Source organism: Corvus brachyrhynchos, unplaced genomic scaffold (genome assembly GCF_000691975.1).
Source record: "Corvus brachyrhynchos isolate BGI_N302 unplaced genomic scaffold, ASM69197v1 scaffold234, whole genome shotgun sequence".
Classification (NCBI taxonomy): Eukaryota; Metazoa; Chordata; class Aves; order Passeriformes; family Corvidae; genus Corvus; species Corvus brachyrhynchos.
Genome location: NW_008237423.1, coordinates 47,385 through 69,203, shown reverse-complemented (window position 1 = coordinate 69,203; position 21,819 = coordinate 47,385). Strand labels below are relative to the sequence as shown.

Genomic DNA, 21,819 nt, shown 5'->3' with positions numbered 1-21,819 from the left:
GGACTTTCTTTCGCTCACCAACTTGAGCGGAGGAGGGGGCTGTGTTCCAAACCTCACTTTACTACGTGCCTAGTAAAATATTTAAAAGATATAGAAAGGATGTAAAGAGGTTTCTGCATAAAATTGAAACTATTTAGGAAACAATAGCTTGACTCTGCTGCTTGTAAAAGGGGTCCGGCAGCCTAGCAACGAGATTCTTGGTCAATGGAAAGACTGTTACACAAGCTGGGCGTTCAGACGTGCTTCCTCCTCATGCCCTGCCCTGCCAATTTACTACAGCCCTCTCTCCCCATTCCCACAGTCTTTGGCCTCTCCCATGAGCCTGCTGACAAAACTCAGCACCCACTAAACGGGGAATTTTTGCCACAGGCCATTTGTCACCTGGGAAATGGGAATGAACTGATCAAACTCGTTTCATATAAGGCATCTAGTAAATCGGGAAAAAAATTCAGTTGTATTCAAGATGGGCTGAATGGAGTCGAAGTAATCACTGTCGGCTAAGAGTAAAACCCAACTCAAGATCATTTGCCGGTACATGTCCTAAACTCTTCTCCTGATTTTTTTTAATAAGTAGCCTTCCTGCAAATTCACAGTGTGTCTCTCTCAAAATCAGTTACTGGTAACTATTACCTTCATAGCTCCACATTTGGAGGCATCTAACTACTTTAGAGAAATCTCAATATTTCAGTAACATGACAAGAATCCTCTTAATTAGATGAAAGAAGTTTTGAAAACTCAGGAGCAGCATTTACAAGAAATGCAATTATGTAATATTTGGGCAGTCTGATATTTCCAGCTTTTGAGTATTTCTTTTCTGGTTATGAAGGCACTTTGTCATACCTACACAAGGAAGTGCACTAAGTAGCAGATGTTTAATATTTATGAAGTTGTATTTGTCTTGCCAGTGATTAATGATGAAAAAAAACCACCGAAACCACAGAGAGGAGCCTTTACTTCTACTTGTGTTGTTGTTCCTTGCATCGCACACAGTTCAGGTTATTTATAGCGCAACAGCTGCTCTGTTCAGCATCCGAAACTAGATAAGGTCACAGGTTATCCATGTAATGTTGGGGTCTTACGAGTGACTGATTTCCTAAATTCCAGTAGGCTTTACAAATGTTTCACCCAGAGTTAATAAACATCACACTCAAGGCATCCAGAGGGAGATCAGGAGAATGGTCTCACACTGCTTTCTGTGCTATCCAGGACATGCTGCGTTGCCATCAGGGCAGGAATAGCTGTATTTCTGAAAAGTCCCATTAGAGACCTCAGAAAGTGGATATCCGTAGCTTGGTTAGTTGACTTTAATGAAAGAAAGCATCTTCAGGCAGGTGTACTCAAATACCTGTATCTGAAAAACTTTCCTAACACTAATCCACTTGTCCCTGTTTAAGACCACTAACTCCCCTTCTTTCTTATCTTAAGAGGAAACAAAAATAATTAGAAGGAAAGTGTACTTTCATAATTTTGTGTCATAATACTTTAAAGATGTATGCATGCAGAACATAATCAAAACTACTCCTGACTGCTGGAATGACACTTTTGTTAAAGGCCTGGTTGTTCACTCTAGCCCTTCATACTGCTATAATGACTGGGTGGCAATTTGCCTTCCCAAACAGTTATACTTACCATACAAAGCATGTTTCAAAGCAGGGAAGTCAGATGCTCTCCTGAATATTGCATCATACAAAGCTCCTTTTTGCTAAAAATTCAGTAAATATTTTTTTTCTCCTATACCAGATATCTGAAGCAGCCTTGTTTGTATCACTTGCTCAGTGATAATAGCCATGTAAAATCCTGGCTAATTACATAAAATCATAGAATCATAGATGTCCTGAGTTGGAAGGGACCCACAAGGATCATCAAGTCCAAATCCTGGCCCTGCCTTGGGACAGGAAAGTCCTAAGAATCACAGCAGGTGCCTGAGAGCATTGTCCAAACACTCCTTGAACTCTGTCAGGCTGGTGCTGTGACCACTTCCCTGGGGAGCCTGTTCAGTGCCCAGCCACCCTCTGGGTGAAAGAATCTTTTCCTGATATCCAGCCTAAACCTCCCCTGATAAAACTTCAGGCCATTCCCTCAGGTCCTGTCACTGGTCACCACAGAAAAGAGATCAGTGTCTGCCCTCCTCTCTCCCTCATGACAAAGTTGTAGAATGTGATGAGATCTCCCCTCAGTCTCCTCCAGACTGAACAAACCGAGGGACTCCAGCTGCTCTATGGTTTCCCCTCTAAACCCTTCACCATCTTCATAGCTGTCTTTTGGACATGCTCTAATTTTGGACATTCTCTTATATTGTGGCACCAAAACTGCACACTGGAGTCAAAGTAAGGCTGCACCAGCAACATGAATACATAGTTTTTCTTGCAAAGAGGACTTTATGTACAGCAAAGTTTTTTTCTCGCCTTTCATCTTAGCTTAATTTCCTGATACTTGAAACTGTGAATTTCACTTGCATGAATTTGTTTTAACTTTTCTGTATCCAAGTCTAGGTACACAGTGTACTCTGGAGGTAAAGAGATGGCTTCAGTGATGGAAAGTGATCATTGTTGATTGTTGATTTTGTACAAAGGGTAAGTGAAATATACATCCAGAAATACAGATGATCCCTCATGACCCTGAGGATATTAAACAGAACTGTTCTATCTTCTCCACACTGTGCAGAACTTTCTGGCCTTGTATGAAGCCTTTGGAGCGATACCCTGTATTTAATTTTATTGTGTGCTATCTTTCAGTGATAACTCAGAAAGCTCTTCTAAAATCAATACTGGAGAAGAGGCACATGATAGACCAGCTCATCCACTGCATAAATCTTCTGAAGTGGCTCCAGAAGAATTACATCAGAAGTTAATTTGGCCTCTTATGTTTGAAAAACTCCCTGCTAAAGATTGCAGAGCTGAGGAGAAGGAGCAATGTATTTCTTCTTCCAGCAAGCTTCGAAACAGATCAAATGAGCACTAGAAGACATCTGTCTGTTATTTCCTGCCCACATAGCTTTGTTCTGCTTTATTGCCAGAGCGCTCCATGGATGATGTCACTTTTTTTCTGAAGAAAACAGGCCACCAGAGCCTTTCACTGACATAATTAATTATCTGTAGCCTGGGCCACAGCCAGCAAAATTCCCATGGCAAGGCCCTGAGAAGTATTAACTCCACACTGCTTGACGTTTTCAGAATTATTATGGTCTGGGATACCCTGTCTTGTCTTTTCACACTGAAAGAGTGCTTTGCTTGATATTATCAAGCCGTGGGGCAGTTACTGCAGCAGATAGAATTACAGTGTCATGATCCAGTCAGCACAGAGACACCAAGGCGAGGGGTCCACTGTTAAGTTAAGTGCGTGAATCTGCATGTTGGTATGTGTTCTATATGCTCCAGCAATGCCTCACAATGGCTTAACCCACTGTTTTGGGTTTGCTGTATCCAGTCATAAAGATTTTGTCTCAACCAACATTACCTGTGTAATATTTTTCACATGACCTGAAGCCCAGCAGCAAGCAGAAATCACAGATTGATCCAACTAGCCATCAAGTTGCCATGCTCCTTTTGTAACCAGAACTTATTTTGTGATCAGTTAGCAGCTCTTTAAGAGGAAAAAGAAGTGACTAATGAAAGGGCAATAAGAGAAAAAGCATTTCTTTTCCTCTTTCTTCTGTTATAATCTGGCCCTATTAACAAGTCTAGACCAAGACACAAGTGATCCATGGATCATGGACCTCTTTCCTGTGCTTCACACAGAAAATTAACCCCATCATGCTCCAATTTCCATTCCATAAGGAAATAATATTTCTCATGAATGAGATTTAATTCCCAAGTATATATAAGATCTAGATATGCTATGAATACTACAAAAAATATGGCACTCTAACATCAATATAATTGTTTTCCTATTAATTTTTCCCCATTTGTTATATTCTTTTATTTCCTCCAGGTTCATGCTCTTCTATACTATCATCCAATTTGTTGAAATCCGTTGGAAACTAAAAAGTATCTTCATTAGACATGCAACTCATCTTGTCTAAATTGCTCTTTGCAAGTGCTACATTGATGGTATAAGGAACAGAAGCATCTGAAATTAGGTGCTCTGACCTGAATTTCAGGGATGTACTTGAAGCTACTGCTGTGAGTACCCTGTCTCCAAGAGGAACAAATCAGCCCAGGCATTTTTTTTCCACAGTGATCTTGCTGCCTTCTGGCAGCAACAAGCACACAAGGAGCAGGATGGAGCAAGACAAGCTGGAGCCAGCAGGGCTGTATCCACCAGGATGATGAAATCAGAGGCAATCCTTCTGCCTCCTTTGTGGAGACAGGAGCATGTGGGACACTAACAGACCTAAGTGTGTGTACATGTGTAATAAACTGTATACACAACTTTCTCTCTTGTCCAAGCATTTTGTTGGCTTCAACAAGATGTTTTTGAGTACTCTGTGCTACACAATGTGCATTCAAATTACTGGTGGCTGATGAACAGGCAAGAACAGTAGGACTGCATTACTGCAAGCACTCACCAGCGTAGCCAATTATTTGAACGGAGGAGTCGTCAGAGGAAACAAGAGAAGTGGCACAAACTCTTGGTGTGAAGCAACTAGAGAGGGTGGGCAATGAAAGGCACAGAGTGAGAGCTCCCAGCCATGCCCACGATGCCCTCACAGCCTCCAGTAGTCTCCAAAATCCCCCTGATTCCCCCCAGTGTCTATCCTTCCCTTTGCCCTCCCCAAGCCCCAGCTGGACATCCTTTCCCCTCTCCATCCTCCCACTGCATTTCCAGGAATGACTCTGCAGCCCTTCAAAAAGATATTTTACCTGAACTGCTGAGATTGCCTGAGCCAATACAGGAGAATTGGGGTTTCATTATGAGGCCACATCAGTATTTCTCTTTCTAACTTGTTTAAACTTGAAGGTGACAAATGTCTGGAAGTTACCATGGAACTGTGAGTTAGTTCAGTTCCACTCATTTTTCTGATATGGAGGAATTTATGCTGGTTTTTTGCAAAGAAAACCAATAATTTCCAGGATAAGAAAGACATCACTTGCAAAATCCAAACCCTTCCTGTCTCAGGAAAGGACTTCCCTTCATAGTGCCTCCCTCAATAGTGCATCATTTTGGGTGTCACATCTGCACAACCCTCTGAAATAAGTCACTGAGTTCACTTTATTTTGGACATCATGCAAAATTCTGCACTCAAGCCAGCAATTTTGTAAGATGTGGCAAGACACGGGATGTTCAGTAGGACCCACAGTTTTCTATGTGAAAATCTTACATTTCTTTCTCTTTAGTCAACCAATAGGTGGAGCCTTTAACCCTAGAAACAAGACACTTTCTCTGCCGTGTTGGCACAATTATTATGTAAAGACTTGTATTTGCTTTTATTAAATCTTATTTTGGGAGAAAAATAATCTGTCTGGACTCAAGACCTTATCTGATCCTCAGCTAGAGAATGAGAGACAAAAACTTAATAAATACACAACTGGGGCAGCAAGTTAATAAAAACAGATTCATCTACCACTGCAACGTTACATTAACAACTGGTGACTCAGAGTACTGGACAGCATTATGACACATAAGACATATGCTCATTGCAAGCTCTCCAAAGAATCCCAGATATTTTAAAGCCAGAGAGATCATGCATTTAACATAGATTGCAAAAGGATTGGCCATGTGCTCTCTCACAGAGTGAACCTTCTCTTAAGAAAAATGAGAAAGATGCAAACTTTTTCATTACTGTTGCACGGAGTATACAATTTCTATTAAGTGTAAATAAAAAGAAAAATAAATAATCAACTTTTATGAGTTATTTAAAATTAATTTTTAAATCTTGCAAGAGAGGGTCAGTTTGGAACAAGACCAAAACTTTAAAAAGGTGGTTGTGGGAAATTATGTTGTTTTGAACAGAAGACTTAGAATTTTTGGAAAAAAAACCCAAGCTATTCATACTCTTCCTTCCATTCTAGATAAGATGTTCAGTGGGTCAGAGACTCTCGCCAATTATTCCTCTCTCTTCTGATCCTTCAAGCCTAACTAACACAATAGATGTAGCTCTGTTAAGTACAGCTCAGGCATTAATAGAGAAGGATGTTTTTGTGAAGTGTCTGTGAAAGAGGTCTTCAGGCTACAGCTGTCCAATGACAGTGATATTTTATTGAGGATTATTACTTTGAAAAACATGTAATTCTAAGGCAATTTTGGTACCAAAGAGATGGATGGCTATCACCACTAAGGTTGATAGTACCTCTGCCCTTAATTTCAGAGGGAGCTGGAAATTGCCTAAATAGCACAATTTAACTATATTTCAGTATACTGTCTTACCTTTTTTTTTTTTCCTCTAATAAAACAGCTGGGTTCTGTTTTATCATTTTGGGACTTGCTAGACAAGTTCTTCTTTCCTCCTATGGTATGTTCTACCCTTTGCACAGCAGTGAATGTAAGCTACAGAAAATAAACCATACTATTCTGGACAAAATTAATCTCTGGTTATAAATTATTCAATAAAAATAGAAGAGAGCATCTGTGGTCTGAAAACATTTTTTTGTGTGTGTGCTGCTAAAGAATTCTTCACCAGGAAAACACAAACAAACCAGGGGTCAGTAAGAGAGGAGAGAATTTTTTAACTCATTGTACTGATATGCCAGACTGATATTTTTAGGGTTTGTTTTTAGGCTCTTATTTTGCTACACTGTGGATACCATCTTTCCCTTCATTTTCTTGCCTTTTTTATGCCCACTTTCCGTGTCTCTAGCTTGGCTCCATTTATCTCTGTTGTATTCCCCTTTTGCTTACACTCTTTTTCTTCTATTGCCCAGCCTCTTTCCCCTCATTCCATTCTCCTTAAGTCACCCCTCCCTCCTCACGTTAACCCTATCTTCTCTTTTTCCCTGTAGCTCTGTACATGCCAAGGTTTTTCTCTTGGGGAATTAGTATTTCATCTGTATGATATGGTCATAAGTCCTAAACTATTTCAATTCAATCAACAAGACTTCACAGATACCTTACATGCACTTTTCCCTGGTGTTACCTATTCTTTCTGCCTTGGCTCATCTGCAGCTTGCTAATCTCTGCTATTTTGCTAATGACCATTTGGAAACTCCTTCTTGTCACTGCTTTCTCTGGTGCCAAGGCAACTTGCCCCAGCTTTCTCTTCTGATTTTGGTACTGGGCACAAGAAACACATCTGTCTTCTACCCACCTATCTATCCCATATTCCTTGCTTGAGTTTTCAGGCAGATCCATATTTATTAATATTAATGCAAGAGTATTAGAAAAGGCACTGAAGAAAAATATAGAAGTTTGTACAGTGTTTTTAACTAAACAACAACTAGGTGCCTCCAACAATGTTGTTACAACATCTTGGAAAAGTCAATACAAAAGCAGTTTGAGGCATTACAGGCAGCAAGAGGAAAAAAGAGACAGAGAGAAAAACATTGCAACAGCTACACAGTCAAGTTCTCTTGCTTGTACTAGTCAGACTGGCAAGTGATGGGAAGGCCAAGTAATGCCATGTCTTAAGAGAAAGGCAAATATTAAACCAAATGCACAAGGCACCAGTGAGCTCTCTCCTTCAGCAAGCATCATGTGCAGTTCCAGCTACAGACACTCAGAAAGGTGAACCCAGGGTGTGACTGCTGCTGGTCAAGGGGTGATGGAAGGCATGCAGAGTCTATTTTCCTAGAGGAAACTGGAAGGATGTGGTACGGCTAGCACAGCAAAAACAAAGGCTCAGAGGATGCAAGACTGCTGTCTACAAACACATCAGGCAGTAAAGACAGGAGGGAGAGATGTGGGCTTTCAAAACAGGATCACTGCATAGCAGAGTTTCATAAAGGTTTCACTATATATAATTAAAATTGCATTAGAAATTAAAGGGGGAAGTTATCTAAACATTAAAGCTTTTCAGTTCTGGAACTATTTTCCAATAGGAGTAGTCAAAGTAAACAACTCACTTCATCTTAAAACACAGCTTACTAAGTTAACAACAAAGGTTGAATGGAGTGCTTGCCTAAAAAATTACATGCTGGGACTTGATATACAGTTTATCTTCTACAATTTTATCTCCAGAATTCTCAGGTCAGTCAATGCATCTGCAGTACAAGGATGAGGAAAGCCTGGGTTGGGAAGTGACAAATGGTAGAATAAGAAAAAAGGTCACAACTAGAGAAATAAAGAGGGGAAGAAAAGTGAATAGGGAAATTTAGATCTTAGGAAAAAGAACGTAACAGGGTGATTATAGAATAAAATGTATTTTTTAATATGTAGCCATACAAAAGGGAAAAAAAGTAGAAAGCAGAAAGATGGAAACAGTAAAGAATTTTCCTTTCCTTTACATTTACAAAGCATAGTTTTCTGATAGAAAGACAGTAAAATACTAAAATACCTTTAAAAATTGTTAAAATGCAATGGCTAGTTTATCACCTATATCCATGTGAGTTACTTGACTTTAAGAGAGAGGATTTTCCTCGTGGCAGGATGTGCAGCCACTCATACCTAAGTGTTTCATAAGGACCTTACCAGAGAGAACAAAACAGAGTCCTCTGGTAACGTTTCCCTGATCCACCCAGCTGGAGAAGAAAGTCTTGAAAGTGAGCTCCTCCTGTCTCTGTTGGATGAGAGAACTCCTTCCCCCAGCCTCCCATACCTGCCCTACAACAATTGCTCTGGCACCTCGTGTGAGGACTCAAATTAACCCTTAAATGCAGTCTTGAATAAATACTGATAAGGAATGGACTTCTTCGACAGCAGAGTCACTTGGTCTCTCCCTTTGAAGGAGGGATGCTATATAAATAGGTTTACCTCTGAATATCTTCTACACAGTGTTTCCCTTCAAATATCAAACCAAAGCAAGTGTTATATCTGACCATTTGGAAGTCAGGACTTGTCAGAAATTGTGTCTTGTGATTAATTTATGTATCACTTGTATATTAACCTTACTGTTCCCCAAGACATCACATTTCACATATTGCCCATCTGCACCTTCAGGTCTGCAACAGAGGAAATGTGCAGCTGACACCTAAACATGTATTTCCTTTACACCCCATTGCTGCATGGCTCTGAGGAGCTCTGCTCCTCGACAGTGCCAGGCTCTCAGGAAACATTTCCCTCAGCCCTAAAGCATGCAAGGGTCCTCAACAGGAGTGGGGGGCTGAGCTGCAGGGGATGAATGCCATGTTGGCACAGGAGAAACACAGTAAAACATGGACTATAATAAAGGCCTTGAGCAGAAAAGTTGCTCCTTTTTAAATTGGTGTGAAATATATAAGAAACTGTCTCCCAACCTTCAAATGTCCTCCAGCAATAGGCACAGAATCCGGATAAGAAATTATTTTTCTTGAAAAACCTAATGATTTGTAGTGGGATGCTGTCTTTATAAATATACTTTTATTACTGTGGTTTTTTTCCCAAACATGCAATAAAAGAGTGAATCATAAACATGTAGGAATACTGCTCCTCATTTCCTTTCGGGCCCCTAATCAGGAAATGTTGAAAATCAGTGTTGGTATTGCTGAAGATTAATGGCTGCTGCTCAGAAACCATACAGAAAAGGAACATATTCCTGCCAGGACAAATACATAGGCCATTGGACAAAAATCTGTGAACCACAGATAGGATTATATCATCATTGTAAAGATCCATACTGCCTGTCTTGCTCTGCAATTAATAATATTCACATGTGGGTTTGACTGAAATCACTGTAACAACCAGACAAATTAATGTCATGCCTTCATGGTCTAATTTATTCTACTGGTATTTGAAGTTTTCTTTTCAAATCAGCTTTGCAGTATTTAAAAATTGAAGTTTTTTCCAGGGATAAGAAGCAATCCTTCGTGGATTTTTTGCTACTATATGTTCAATATGGATTTAAAGACCATGTAATCACTACTTTTTCATATGAGCAGTTAGATCTCACAAGAGAAAATATACTCCACTGAGCTATAAGGCCATTAAAATAAACCCCTGTCATCAGTTCATTTGCTTCCCACTCTCCCTCAGAGAGGCCATACTTAAGAGTTCTCCTGCCATGTACGTTGGGACACATTCTCATCACTGCAGCTTCTGTATACTTCTTCTTCTCTTTTGTTTTCTTACAAAATAAGGCATAGGCTGCGGTGACCTCAGATGTTTATGGAAAGCTTCCCTTCTCTGTATTCAGTAAATGCACAGAGTCCAGCCAGGAAACATGAAGACAGGTAGAGACAGAAACTAAAGCACAAGCAAGCTACCTGAGAGTATTATAATTTTAAAAACCAATCAAGTTTAAAATTATGACAAAAATATTGCCAGGGCATCTCTCCATGATTTTCTGGCAGGTTTGCCTTCAAAATGAAGAGCTGGGGCATCAAGTCACAAAGTAAGTGCTCAATATTGATACCAAGAGCAATGTGGTGTGAGTCTATGTCACCAGATGATGTGAACAGTGAAAAAAGCACGTGATGCATATGAATACATTACCAGTTTACCCTGCTAACCCCATGGTTGTCATGACCAGGTTACCTCCTGTGGCTTAGCTCACTGTTTGAGGGTTACAAGGCAGTGCCACCCTGGTGGTACAGGCATAAGATGCTCCCTGCTCATGACTGAGTAAACAGTCATGGTATTTTATCCCATTTTTTTGTTCAGAAAATAATGGATCTCCCTACAGGTACAGCCTGATGTTATTCTCAAAACAAAATCTTCTTACATATGCCTAGATAATGTTTGCTTTGCCAGTATTGAAATGACTTCAAAATAAACCCACAGTTTGATTTGTCAGTCCAACAAAAAGCCAGCTAGGCACCAGAGATGTCTGAACAGATCTGAAAATAAAAAGCCATGAAATGACTCAGTGCATTAGGTCACTGTGACAGCCAGGAGGTAATACCAGAGTATTTACTTTGGCTGGAGTCTTCCTTGGCTCATCTTCATTTGTAGTGTTAAAGCCAGGCTCTTCATCTAAAGCCAAAGTGCTGTAGCTTGCCCACTTCAGAAATGGGTCAACACAGGTACCAGGGAAATAACTAAAATGGGGGGTTTTGAAATGAAATTAAAAATCCCTGTGGATTAAAAATAATTACTCTCATCCCTGCCTGGCTGCAAGAAGCAGAAAAACAGATGCACTCTACAGCTACCAGTGTGGTTGTCCCCACAACCTCCTGTCATGCCAGGAAGCTTTAGCAGTCCTTAACATCTCCTTGGGGCCTGTATATATGAAAACCTCTAAAAGTATTGTCCAGAACCTATCCCCATCATCCCCAGAGGGATAATGAGAACACAGGCAGCTCTTCAAAGGTTGTGTAACTACCCCACAAAGTATGGTGAAGAACAGGAGAATTACTCAAACAATAAAGACCACATTTATTGCCACACAGGAAACATTAGTGACTTTCTTCACCTCCCCTTTCCAGACCACAAAGGTGACTTCAGGGTAAATCTTTCTGAACAACATGAGCATGATACATTTCTATTGAGGTTTGGCTCTGTTCACCACAGAAGCTGCACGCTAGCTCCATCTCTAAGGAAATTATATACACAAGTTTTTGAATAAAGTAAAATGAAGCACTATAAAAATGGTTACTTTTCTCTAGTGATAATTTCTTTTTTCCTTTGCAAAATTGCATTCAACAGATTTTCTTCCTTTTTTTTTTCCTGCAGCTTTTCATTCGAAAATGACTGTTCTCTGACAAAATTATTTCTTTTGAATGCATACTTCTTGTAACTTGAGAGTAGTTTCTGACAAACTAGAGGTGAATTATGTGCAGAAAAAGTGATACTTAATGATACTTAGTGAGATGGAATCTCAGAGTTACAGTAATGGTGACTCGTGTACCAAAGAAATTAACAGAACAATTGTTTCTTGTATTCAGATAAGATGGTGACAAGTTCAACATTAAAGTAATAATGTTATGAATGTGGGTTTCAGGGGAAAAGCAAAGCCTTATATGAAAAGCTAAATGGTAATGGTTAATTAGAATAAAGGGATTAAGACAAAATGTTTTCAGACAGGTCGGGTAGCTTTTTTCTGCTTGTCTGTAGGTTCAGTGAAAAAGATCACTAAAGTACAACCAAAAGAATGTATGAATTTGACAAGCAGTCCTGCTACAAAAGAGGATAAGTTATGAAAAGCCACAAGTCTTCATACTGACTTTTTGAAATACCATGTTTCAACTTCTTACTTTGAAATTTTTTGAAGGCTGACACTACTGAGAGTTCAATGATTTATTAGCATTAAAGGGAATCTCAAAACTGGATGGACATTCAGGGACAAGTTAAGTGCAGAATCAGGCTGACAGCCATCAAGGACTTACTACTGGGCTGAATTAACATGCAAACTGGAACAACTGAGAATGCTTTCAAGCAAGCACTGCTCCAGGAAATCAAACTAATGGATCTTTGAAAGGCAAGGAATGTGCAGAGCACTGAACTCCAGAAATCAGACAGGACAGGCAGAGCTTTGGCTGAGCCATCAGTAACATCTAAATATGCAGAAGTTCCAGAAGACATCTGAAGTCCATTTTCAGTATTCCCGACTTGCAGACTTGCCTCTTGTATATTTTCAGTAATGATTGTAATTACATTACCTGTATTTACTTGTCTTCCTCCCTCCCTTCTTCCCACCCACCACCGATTCCCCTATGGTTGTTTTCAGCCTCACCTGCAGATCTCCATTTGTTTCTCAGGTGTTTCTTTGAGAGGTGTTTATAATTTGTTTTGCTTTGGTAGCTGCAGTGGTAAGTAAAGCACTACTTAAAACGATAACTGTTAAACACCAACTACCACTGCTCTCTCCCTGTGGTCCTTTGCCTTAAATATGCATGTCCCTGCCCTCTGAGTTGAGCCCTGTGCTCTTTGGACAACCTAAAAGTAGATAGGTACATAGAAAATATGGTTTAGAAGATGCTTCATTTACCTGCAATTCTCCTTCCATTATACTGAGTAGTTTTATCAAGTCTTCTTTAGAAAGCTCTATGGACTTCTTGTTCTTTCGCTCACTAGGACCAGGTGATTTTGAGTGCCGTTTGACAGTTGCTGAAACCATGACCTCATCTTCCTTCCGATGAGGTTTGTTCTTTTTCTTGGCATCCTCCTGAAGTTTTTCATTCTCTGCATGGCTGATGACAGGCTTGGAGCTGGAGAAGTGCCCGTTAGACGAGCTTTCTCCACCTTGGTTTCGGGATCTCATCCCTGCCTAGAAAGAAACAAACATAAAGATGCATTTATAAACAAAATTACTTTAAAAAAAAAAAAAAAAAGCCACAGTGGAAATACTGCCTTTGGTAAGAACAACAGTCTTCCAAGAACTTAAAAATACTGTCATGCTCAAGAGACTGTGGTAGAAAGCTCAACCATTTCAACAACTCTGTGTGTGGCAGAAAAAAAGTCCTGAGGTAAGGTTAGCCATCTTTTTCAGCAAGCCAAATGCTGATTAAATGTATGCAACTTAGAAGTGATGCAGGAAAATGATAAATAACATGTTCCAGTGTTTCCTTTTGTTCAGATGACATTTTGATCATTCACAATTCAACACTACAAAACAAAGCAGGTTGTCAAATAGATCTTATTTTAACACGTGGCTTACTTGGGAAACAAAAATGAAATTAAATTTTAGAAAAGCATATTCCTGGAGTATAAATCTCTATGAAAGTGGAGTGCCAATGCATTACAAATGTCAGTCTGCATTTTCCCTGAATTAAGCAATGATTTTATTGCAGATAACCAAGAAAAATGAGGAATGCAGAGTAAATCAGGTGGCAAATACTGCACAAGATTATTAGACAGTAAGTGCCATAAAAGAAAGTTGAAAAGACGTTTGAAAAATGAGCACAAAGGGTATGAAATCACTGACAGGTAAATGGGCAAGATCAACACACTTTTTTAGGGTTTCTCCAAAATGTCAGGTCATGGTTATTCAATGCTTACATTTCTGTCCTCTTAAACACCTACACTGAGGCTTAGACAAGAGCAGTAAATGTTCCATAGCTCCATCACTTGACCTACTGTATTGCTAAATTTTTATAGCAATAAATCTAATGAAAAATAGTCCACTGCTTCCAAGTATTTCCTCTCATTTAAATTAATCTCTGGATTTAGTCTGCAGTTTGTTCATTAGTCAAACAGATGCTTCTCAACATCAATAACATCACACACTCTTCTGATAAGGAGCTCAGAGAAGCAGTTCACTAGTGATAGAACAAAACCTAAAATACATTGACTAATCATCTTTGCTAAATTACACTGGGTCTGCAATGGCTTGACTCAGGCCAGCATTATAAATCTCCTGCTCACAATTAGCCTTGCACTTTTGTAGTTTCACACTCAGCATGAAGATTGTCTTTTTATTATGACTGGTTACTCATGTCTTCATTAATTCAGTGGAATTCATCCAGCAGTGTAAATAGGGAGAGGATTAGACCCCATATTTTGGAGTGAGAGAGTTTCACAAAGAGATTCCTTGCATTGTAGGTCTGCTCTTATCCAAACAATATGTGATACAGGTACACAATGGCCTTTAGTTTCCTGAATGCTTATGCCGTGTGTTTTTCATCAAACAGTTTGGATTAAATACATGAATTACACTTTCTAAAAACAGGTCTCCATTATAAGCATGAACAATACCTGAGAACCTCAGGAAATCTTTTAGGTTTCAGATTTATAATGGAAAAATAAACATAGTACTATGTTTCCTCTCAGATAGGGCTTTTCAATTTGTTTAACTTTAATGGGTTTGAAACTTTCCAACCACGCTTCCTCTCAGGAGAGAGCACTTGGGATTCAATCTGTCTCTATTTTCTAAGTGTTTCCTTCTGAGTCCCTGTGGGCCACAGCCTCCAGCCACTTTCATCTCTAAACCAAACCTATTTTTTATGGCTTACAGTGAATGGCTTCATGGCTCTAGGACATCCTACATGTTTTAAGAACAAATATTTGAAAACTGTCTTGTATATGTTTTTCAGTGGAAAACAGATTATTATATTACAGTATATTCCGCTTAGTAACATGCTGTGTTAGGGATTTCTCTGTATTAAGATGACTCAACTTATAGACCTGAAGGTGCACAATTAATGTTAAATTTAACTTATGACTAGTTGAGACACATCATCAACCTGAAACATTGCATAATCAGCCAGATGCACTTAGCTGAATATGTTAGGCTTTGTGAAAGGTAGTGTGTCACACAGTCACATCATAACTCAAGACAGCCACTTTGATCCATCTGTCCTTGTAGGAGCTGAGATAACAATTCCTGAAGCCATGTAAAGACTGAGCAGTTGATTATAGGCTTCTCAACCTGTTAACAGAGAGACTAGGAATGCATATTTCAAGTGTGTTTATGCTCAATGTAAATCAACATAGGCCCACAAAGGACAGATGCAAAGTTATGTTTTTTCAAAATTCATTAAAACAGCAACAGAGCAGCTTAATCAACTGACCTGGTGTTTCGTATCATCTGGCTAATTAAAATATGATTGCTGTTAAAGGACATCAAACTTGTCCTCTTTCAAAATTTCTTTTAATCTTGTAGATTTATGTTGCAGCAAGCCTTACCTGACAGTAAGTGTGGCAGACAGTCTGCCACTCTTGGGGTCACTGCCCCTAACAGCCTTTCTTTGTGTGAAAGCCTGCCAAAATCAGAGTCATTCTAACACTTACTCTGTCTTCCCTTACGATGTTGATACTTTTTCAACTCATTATCCAAATGCAAAGGTGTCATGTGCTGAAGCCAGAGATGCAGGTGACTGAGGCTTAACTTTGTATGGCTACAGAAAGGGCCAAGGTTTTGATATTCACACAGTAATTTCCAAGGAGTTTAAGGGCCAAAATCAATGGCATGATCCAGCTGTTGTGCAGTGCTCTAGGAATATAAAGCAGCTGTAAGGATGACTGAGTTTTAATTAGAGCAGCATGAAGTAGCCAGGACATACCAGTGATCTTGGCTGAAATACTGTGTGCTGGAAAGGAGCGCTTAGTATTATTGTTTTGGATATCCGTCCGCATTTCTGATGGCATCACAATAAAGAAAAAAAGTTTCTGAGCAGTTGCATGACATTATTTCAAATATCCAAATCCCAAAACTTTGCTTATCTGTTGTTTCACCCAGGTCCCAAAACTGATTCTGGGGACACTGCCAGTCTAACACTGGTAACAAATGACCTCCTGCTGTCAGTCCTGATCACATGTCCGTATCTTACAGCATTCCTGATCTGCTGAAGGGATTGTGTTCCCTGAAGAAATAGCTCATATGATTTATAACAGTTTTAGCATTTAACTCTACTTTTTTTTTTCCAACCCTTATCGTATTGCATATTAAACTGGAAACTTTTCCTAACAGTTTCCAGTCAAACAAGAAGACTTTATGTGGTCAGTCACCTTGATTTTGACATTTATTGGCTGTTCATTTCAATATGTGCTCACAGCACTGGTACTCGGCATGGGAACTCTTCAGCCCCTCCTCTGGTTCAGTCATTTGTTAAGCTTTATGCACAAAGGACAAATGCTATGATTATTTACTTGAGTCTGTATTGTTGTTCTGGGCATGGATCCTTCAGTTTTCACAAGTTAGAATCCACACAAGATTTTATGAAATAACCTTTATGTTAGTTTTACTGACATCAGGAGGAAATCTGTGAGGAATTTGCTGAGTAGGATGTCAGGAGAGGACAGGCTGCATGCTATTCCAAGTCTTTTCCCCGCTGATGGCAATTTGTTCTCCCTAAAGCTCTTGAAATGGCAGGTTAGATAAGGCTCTGTTACTAGTGCTGTTAGAATCAGCAAAGGGGTTCTTTGAACTTAATGTGTAGTCCCTCTTGCTAATTGGACATGATGATTTTGGCTCCATAGCACTTTCCCTTAAAATAATAATAACATTATAATACACAGACACACAAAAAAGCTGATTTAAAGCCATGATATGGTTGTTGCCATTGGCAATAAATTGGTCATCTGGATCTCAGTTGCAGGTCTAACTGATTAGGATATTACATGAAAGTGCTGGGTTTCTGACAGGCTAACAAAGTGTTGTAGGGACAGTGCAATTGAGTTAGTGAACCAAAACTGGAATTTGTTTCTCTGCTGTGGCTTTGGGGACTGTATCTTTCAGAGGCTCTGCTGTGCAGAAATTTGGAGTGGGGCGAAGTGATGTGCAGAAGTTCCCAGTACACAGGTTTGATTGAGGAGAACTCAAGCACTAAGCAAGCCAAATCTCTGCCCAGTGATTACCAATCAATATATAGCACTAGGAGTGAAAAATAACTTAAATATACTCAAACTGGAGACCAAATAATATAAAACCTCCACCAGATCTGAAACACCCCACAAATGATGAGGAGAGCTAGAAAAAATTGTAAATAGTATCAGTCTGTATCTGAAAGTGAAAAGAAAAAGAAAAAGAAAAGAAAAGAAAAGAAAAGAAAAGAAAAGAAAAGAAAAGAAAAGAAAAGAAAAGAAAAGAAAAGAAAAGAAAAGAAAAGAAAAGAAAAGAAAAGAAAAGAAAAGAAAAGAAAAGAAAAGAAAAGAAAAGAAAAGAAAAGAAAAGAAGAAAAAATGAGAAAGAAAAAGAAAGAGAAAAAGAAAAAGAAGAAAAAGGAAAAGAAAAAGGAAAAGGAAAAGAAATAGAAAAAGGAAAAGGAAAAGGAAAAGGAAAAAAAAGAAAAAGAAAAAGAAAAAAGAAAAAGACCTTCTCAATATCAGAAGGAGAGGAGGATGGGGGCATCAAATTGACCTTGTTGGCTTGGAAGTCCTCTGCAAGGACCACCTCAGATGGGAATGGATGGCTTTAGCTCCACGGGATCTGGATAGCCACAACTGAGTTTACGTGGCTTCAGTGGTAGGACTTTCACAGGACAATCAGGTAGAGATACAACTGTTCATACCACCTTGGAGGCTGATGAAAATTATTAGTTTTTGTATTGGTTATTCCAGGTCATTTTCATGGACTCTGCAGATGTTCATTATTATTATTTTGTCTGACTTGAATAAATTAAAGACTCACATTCCCAAATGGTTGTGATAGGACCGGGTACGACCTGTGGCTGCACTGAAAGAGCAATGCTGCGCAGTTGGACTTGGATGCTGCATGAAGCAGACTCTGGATTTGACAGACTCTGTGTCTGGCTCTGGATTGTGTCAGAACCTGGATTGTGAACAAACCAGGCCAAGGGAATGCAGACCTCATTCTTGGTTTTGCTTTTGCAGATGACTCCTCTGTTTGTTTCAGTCATGATGGTCAGAGGAGAGTGATAAACCAAATGACTAATACAATGAAGAACAGAACAAATATCTGCCCTTAGCAATCCTGGAGTTTCCTGAATTTCTAAATTTTCGTGCCTAAAGTATTAATCCATTGTGCTGTCTAACCCTCCCCCAGTCTCTTGTCCTCATATGCATCATGACTTGATTTGAGCAAACAAGAAAAGGTCTTTGTTCCTTTTGACAATGTTATACTTTGCCAATGTTCTTTTGTGAGAGCACATGTTTGCTGCTTGCCCTTCTTATTGGACTATTGGCACAGGGCTATGGATACTCTCTGAATCAGGACAATACTCAGTAAACAGCTTGAATAACCAAACCACAGGGCTGTAATTCCTATACAGACTAGGAGAGGACCTGTGGCTAGTCTAGCTATGTAACACCACTCTTGCCTTCATCCTTTCACCTGGTCTGCTTGCTGCCCTGGAAAGGTGTTTGTCATACAGTTGTTAGGAGGAGCAGCATCCCAGCACCTCAGTGCTGAGCCTCCTGCACTGAAAAAGAAATATTTGTTTCATCCTGTTGCCACTGCTGCCATAGTGGGGTTTGCTGTTTGCAAGTAGTGTAAAAAATAGCAAAGTTAGAGCAGACACACTTGCTGAGGTACAGCATGAGAATCAGCAAAACCTTTTTGCTTTATCAAAGGCTCACTTTTTAGCTTCTAAAATTGATTCTTTTAATAGTGGGGCATAGCAACACATGGACTATGTTCACCAAGGACTATATTAACATTAGTTCCGTTGTTTGAAAAGAAAAGACAAGACAGGAATAAGCACAAATGTACTCTCACGAAGAAAATAAATAGATTTCTGAAAATTCCATATCCAGGTGTCTTTCTGAATAAGTATAATCTGTGTGAAAGCAGAAAAGGATTTCACAAATATTAAAAGAGGAAACCCAGTCATCACTAAGGCAGATTTATACCACTTTAACTCCATTTTCTTAATTCCAAGGTAAACTCTTCTCTAGCTAAATTATGGCACAGATTTACAAAGAACAGAGTTTATGCTGGTATAATTCCATTAATTTTGTCATTTTCAGGAAAACTTGTGGTTTCATCCAGAATACTTTTACGTGAGTAATGCATGCTAACCAACTAAGGAGTAACATAGACTTGTTTCACAAAGATTCATGTTTCCCAGGCTTCATCTGGAAAAACATCTTGGATGCATGAGGCATGAGGAATGATAAGCTATTAGATCATCACTGAGTCAAAAAAATAAACTTTTATATATCACTCTACCCATGTTTTGATTACTGTGCTTCCCAGCTGCCAGAAAGTACAAACAGGAGTCACAGAGGAGACAGTTCAAGTAGCTGACACCACTAGACAAACATGCCACTAGGTCTGATGAGGGCTGAGACATTTATTCTCTGGAGTGGCCGTGTGGCTGAAAGGGACTAGCCAGGAGCAAGGAAGGTGGCAGCAGTGCCAACTGCCTGCAGTGCAGCCTTTCTAACCCGTTTCAGCTGAGCTGGGAGACAAGGACTAATCAGCCCTCTTTCCAGCCCACTGGGGAGTCCAGTGCCCGGGAATACCTCTGATTTGAAGGAAAATGGATCTTTGGAGAAAAGTAATGCTGCTGCTTTCTGGGACCTTGCACCCAGCTGATGAAGCCTGTCTTGAGACACAGCCACTCTCAGAGCACTGGATTGAGCACTGTGCCCAATCATGATTTCTCACATATTGTTTTACAGCTTTCTGCTCCTTTGAGTTAACCCATTTCAAATCAAACTGTGAACTTCACATGAAGACAACGCTAGCAATGTCACCATTAGTTCCAGTCCAAACCTACTAAACATTTGTTTTATCACCTGACAGCCAGAACGTGCCTGGAAAATGGTAAGAGAGGTGATGCAGATTAGCTGGCCTACCAAAGATTTTTCACTCCTGCAGTTGGGAAATATCTGGTGTTAGGTAAGCACTGGTCATTTCTTTTTGCTGGCAGCAGAGAACCAAGCTGATAACCCACAAGGTGCAATACGCTGTGGACATAGGAAACACACTCTAGTATCTCTAGTAAGTAGTTTCTAAAGACCACTGCTCCTGTAGTTTCTAAAGACCACTGTCTCCTGCCAGGACGGTAGAAAACTGCTGAGAGCAGCAGCACACAGGAGCAGGTTGAAAATCATCACAGGTCTTGCCTTGTTCCTATCCTTACTATGACCGACCAAAATACCTAAAAGTGATATATCACTAAGGGAACACAGGGTGGAAGCTAAAGTCATTCCGTGGGCCTTGCAAGCCTGCTTTAACCTAGGAATGAACCAGGGGGCAAACAGCAAATACAATTAGGAAATGAGGAAGCCCTTAGCTCTCTGCAAAATAAGTTTCAACTTTTCACTTTAAAATTACTTTTTATTTCAAAATTAAGTCATATTTTTCACAAGTAGGAGATGAGACAAAAATATTAATGTCCCAAAAGCAAACTCAAAGCTTTCAATAGAGGTAAACTTTTGCTGTCTCTTTCTGACCTGATGTGGATCTTGAATGTGTGTTCTTTTTAGTAGCCATAGTTTGCACAGCTCTGGTTTTTCTGAAACCAGTAAACTACTGCTACATTTTAATAATTTATTTTTCTGTTGTTTCAAAAAAAAAACCCAAAAATAATCACAATGTAGATACCCTTAAAGATTTCACAGCAAAGGGAAAAATATTCGTCAGAGGACCTGTATCTTCTACAAATATAGTCTCCAAGAGACAACAGTGCAAAAAAAAAACATCTGCAGCATCTCAAATTTCAACTGTCAACCAAAGCAGGGAGCAAGTTCCAAATCTCTGTCAGTGACTCCTTTGTAGGAAGTTTCAGTTGTTGATAGACATGGAGTACCAGCTTGCACATGAATGCCTTGTCATCTGGTGAGATGTGAATTTAACCCCCTCCATTAGACTGGGCTGCCTTCCACCTCCCAAAAGGTTCCTCCTCTGTGAAGTTTAATTGGTTTCAAAACAGGGAGTTAAAAATAGTCTCTGGTACCAAACTTGCCCTTGAATTTCACTATCAATTTTGGTGGTTTTACAATAATATTTTTCCCACTGGGGAAAAAAAAAAGGAATTCTCTGGCTACATGTATACTGGAGATTAACCATGTCCAGGACTCCTCTCCGACTGTGAGGCCAGCTGTCCTGGAAAATACTTCAGACTCTTAAGCCCTCTTAGCATCCATGACATGTTGGCTGCATCCACACTGCCCACTGGGAATTGCTCCTAGCCCATGCTGACTCCTGAAACATGCTCTCAAATGGATCAGGAGGGTGTTAAATGGCCTGGCCAGAAGAGTGCCAAGGACCACTCCAAGAGTTTAGCATGAGTACAGGCATTCGCCTTCCAGTATCTACGCTCATGCCCTGTCACTGTTTAATTTACAACTTTTCCTTTCCACAGCCTTTACAAACAGAGGAAATGGAAAACTAATCAGCCATGTAAAAGGAAAGTGCAACTCACCATAAATACACAGTCCGGAGAGACAAAATAAGCAGTGGGTGGTGGGAAAACAGAAAAAAATCCGAATTTTTCAAGTCAGGTCAAGGCACGCAGAACTCAATTACTTATTCTAGAGGCATATTTTTAAGTTGCTACTGAGGGATGTTTGGGAGATAGAGTGGTT

At 39.6% G+C, this 21,819-nt stretch overlaps 1 protein-coding gene across 3 annotated transcripts in view; it reads right to left on the bottom strand.

Moving 5' to 3' along the window:
- Positions 1 to 21,819, bottom strand: part of FILIP1 (filamin A interacting protein 1) — a 108,177-nt gene that overhangs the window by 52,628 nt on the left and 33,730 nt on the right. For all 3 annotated transcript variants that reach the window (XM_008631241.2, XM_017731068.1, XM_017731069.1), the window contains one exon: positions 12,875 to 13,153. In XM_008631241.2, the coding sequence (XP_008629463.1) occupies positions 12,875 to 13,147 (273 nt within the window). In that variant the 5' untranslated portion in view covers positions 13,148 to 13,153. The remainder of the gene's footprint in view (positions 1 to 12,874; positions 13,154 to 21,819) is intronic.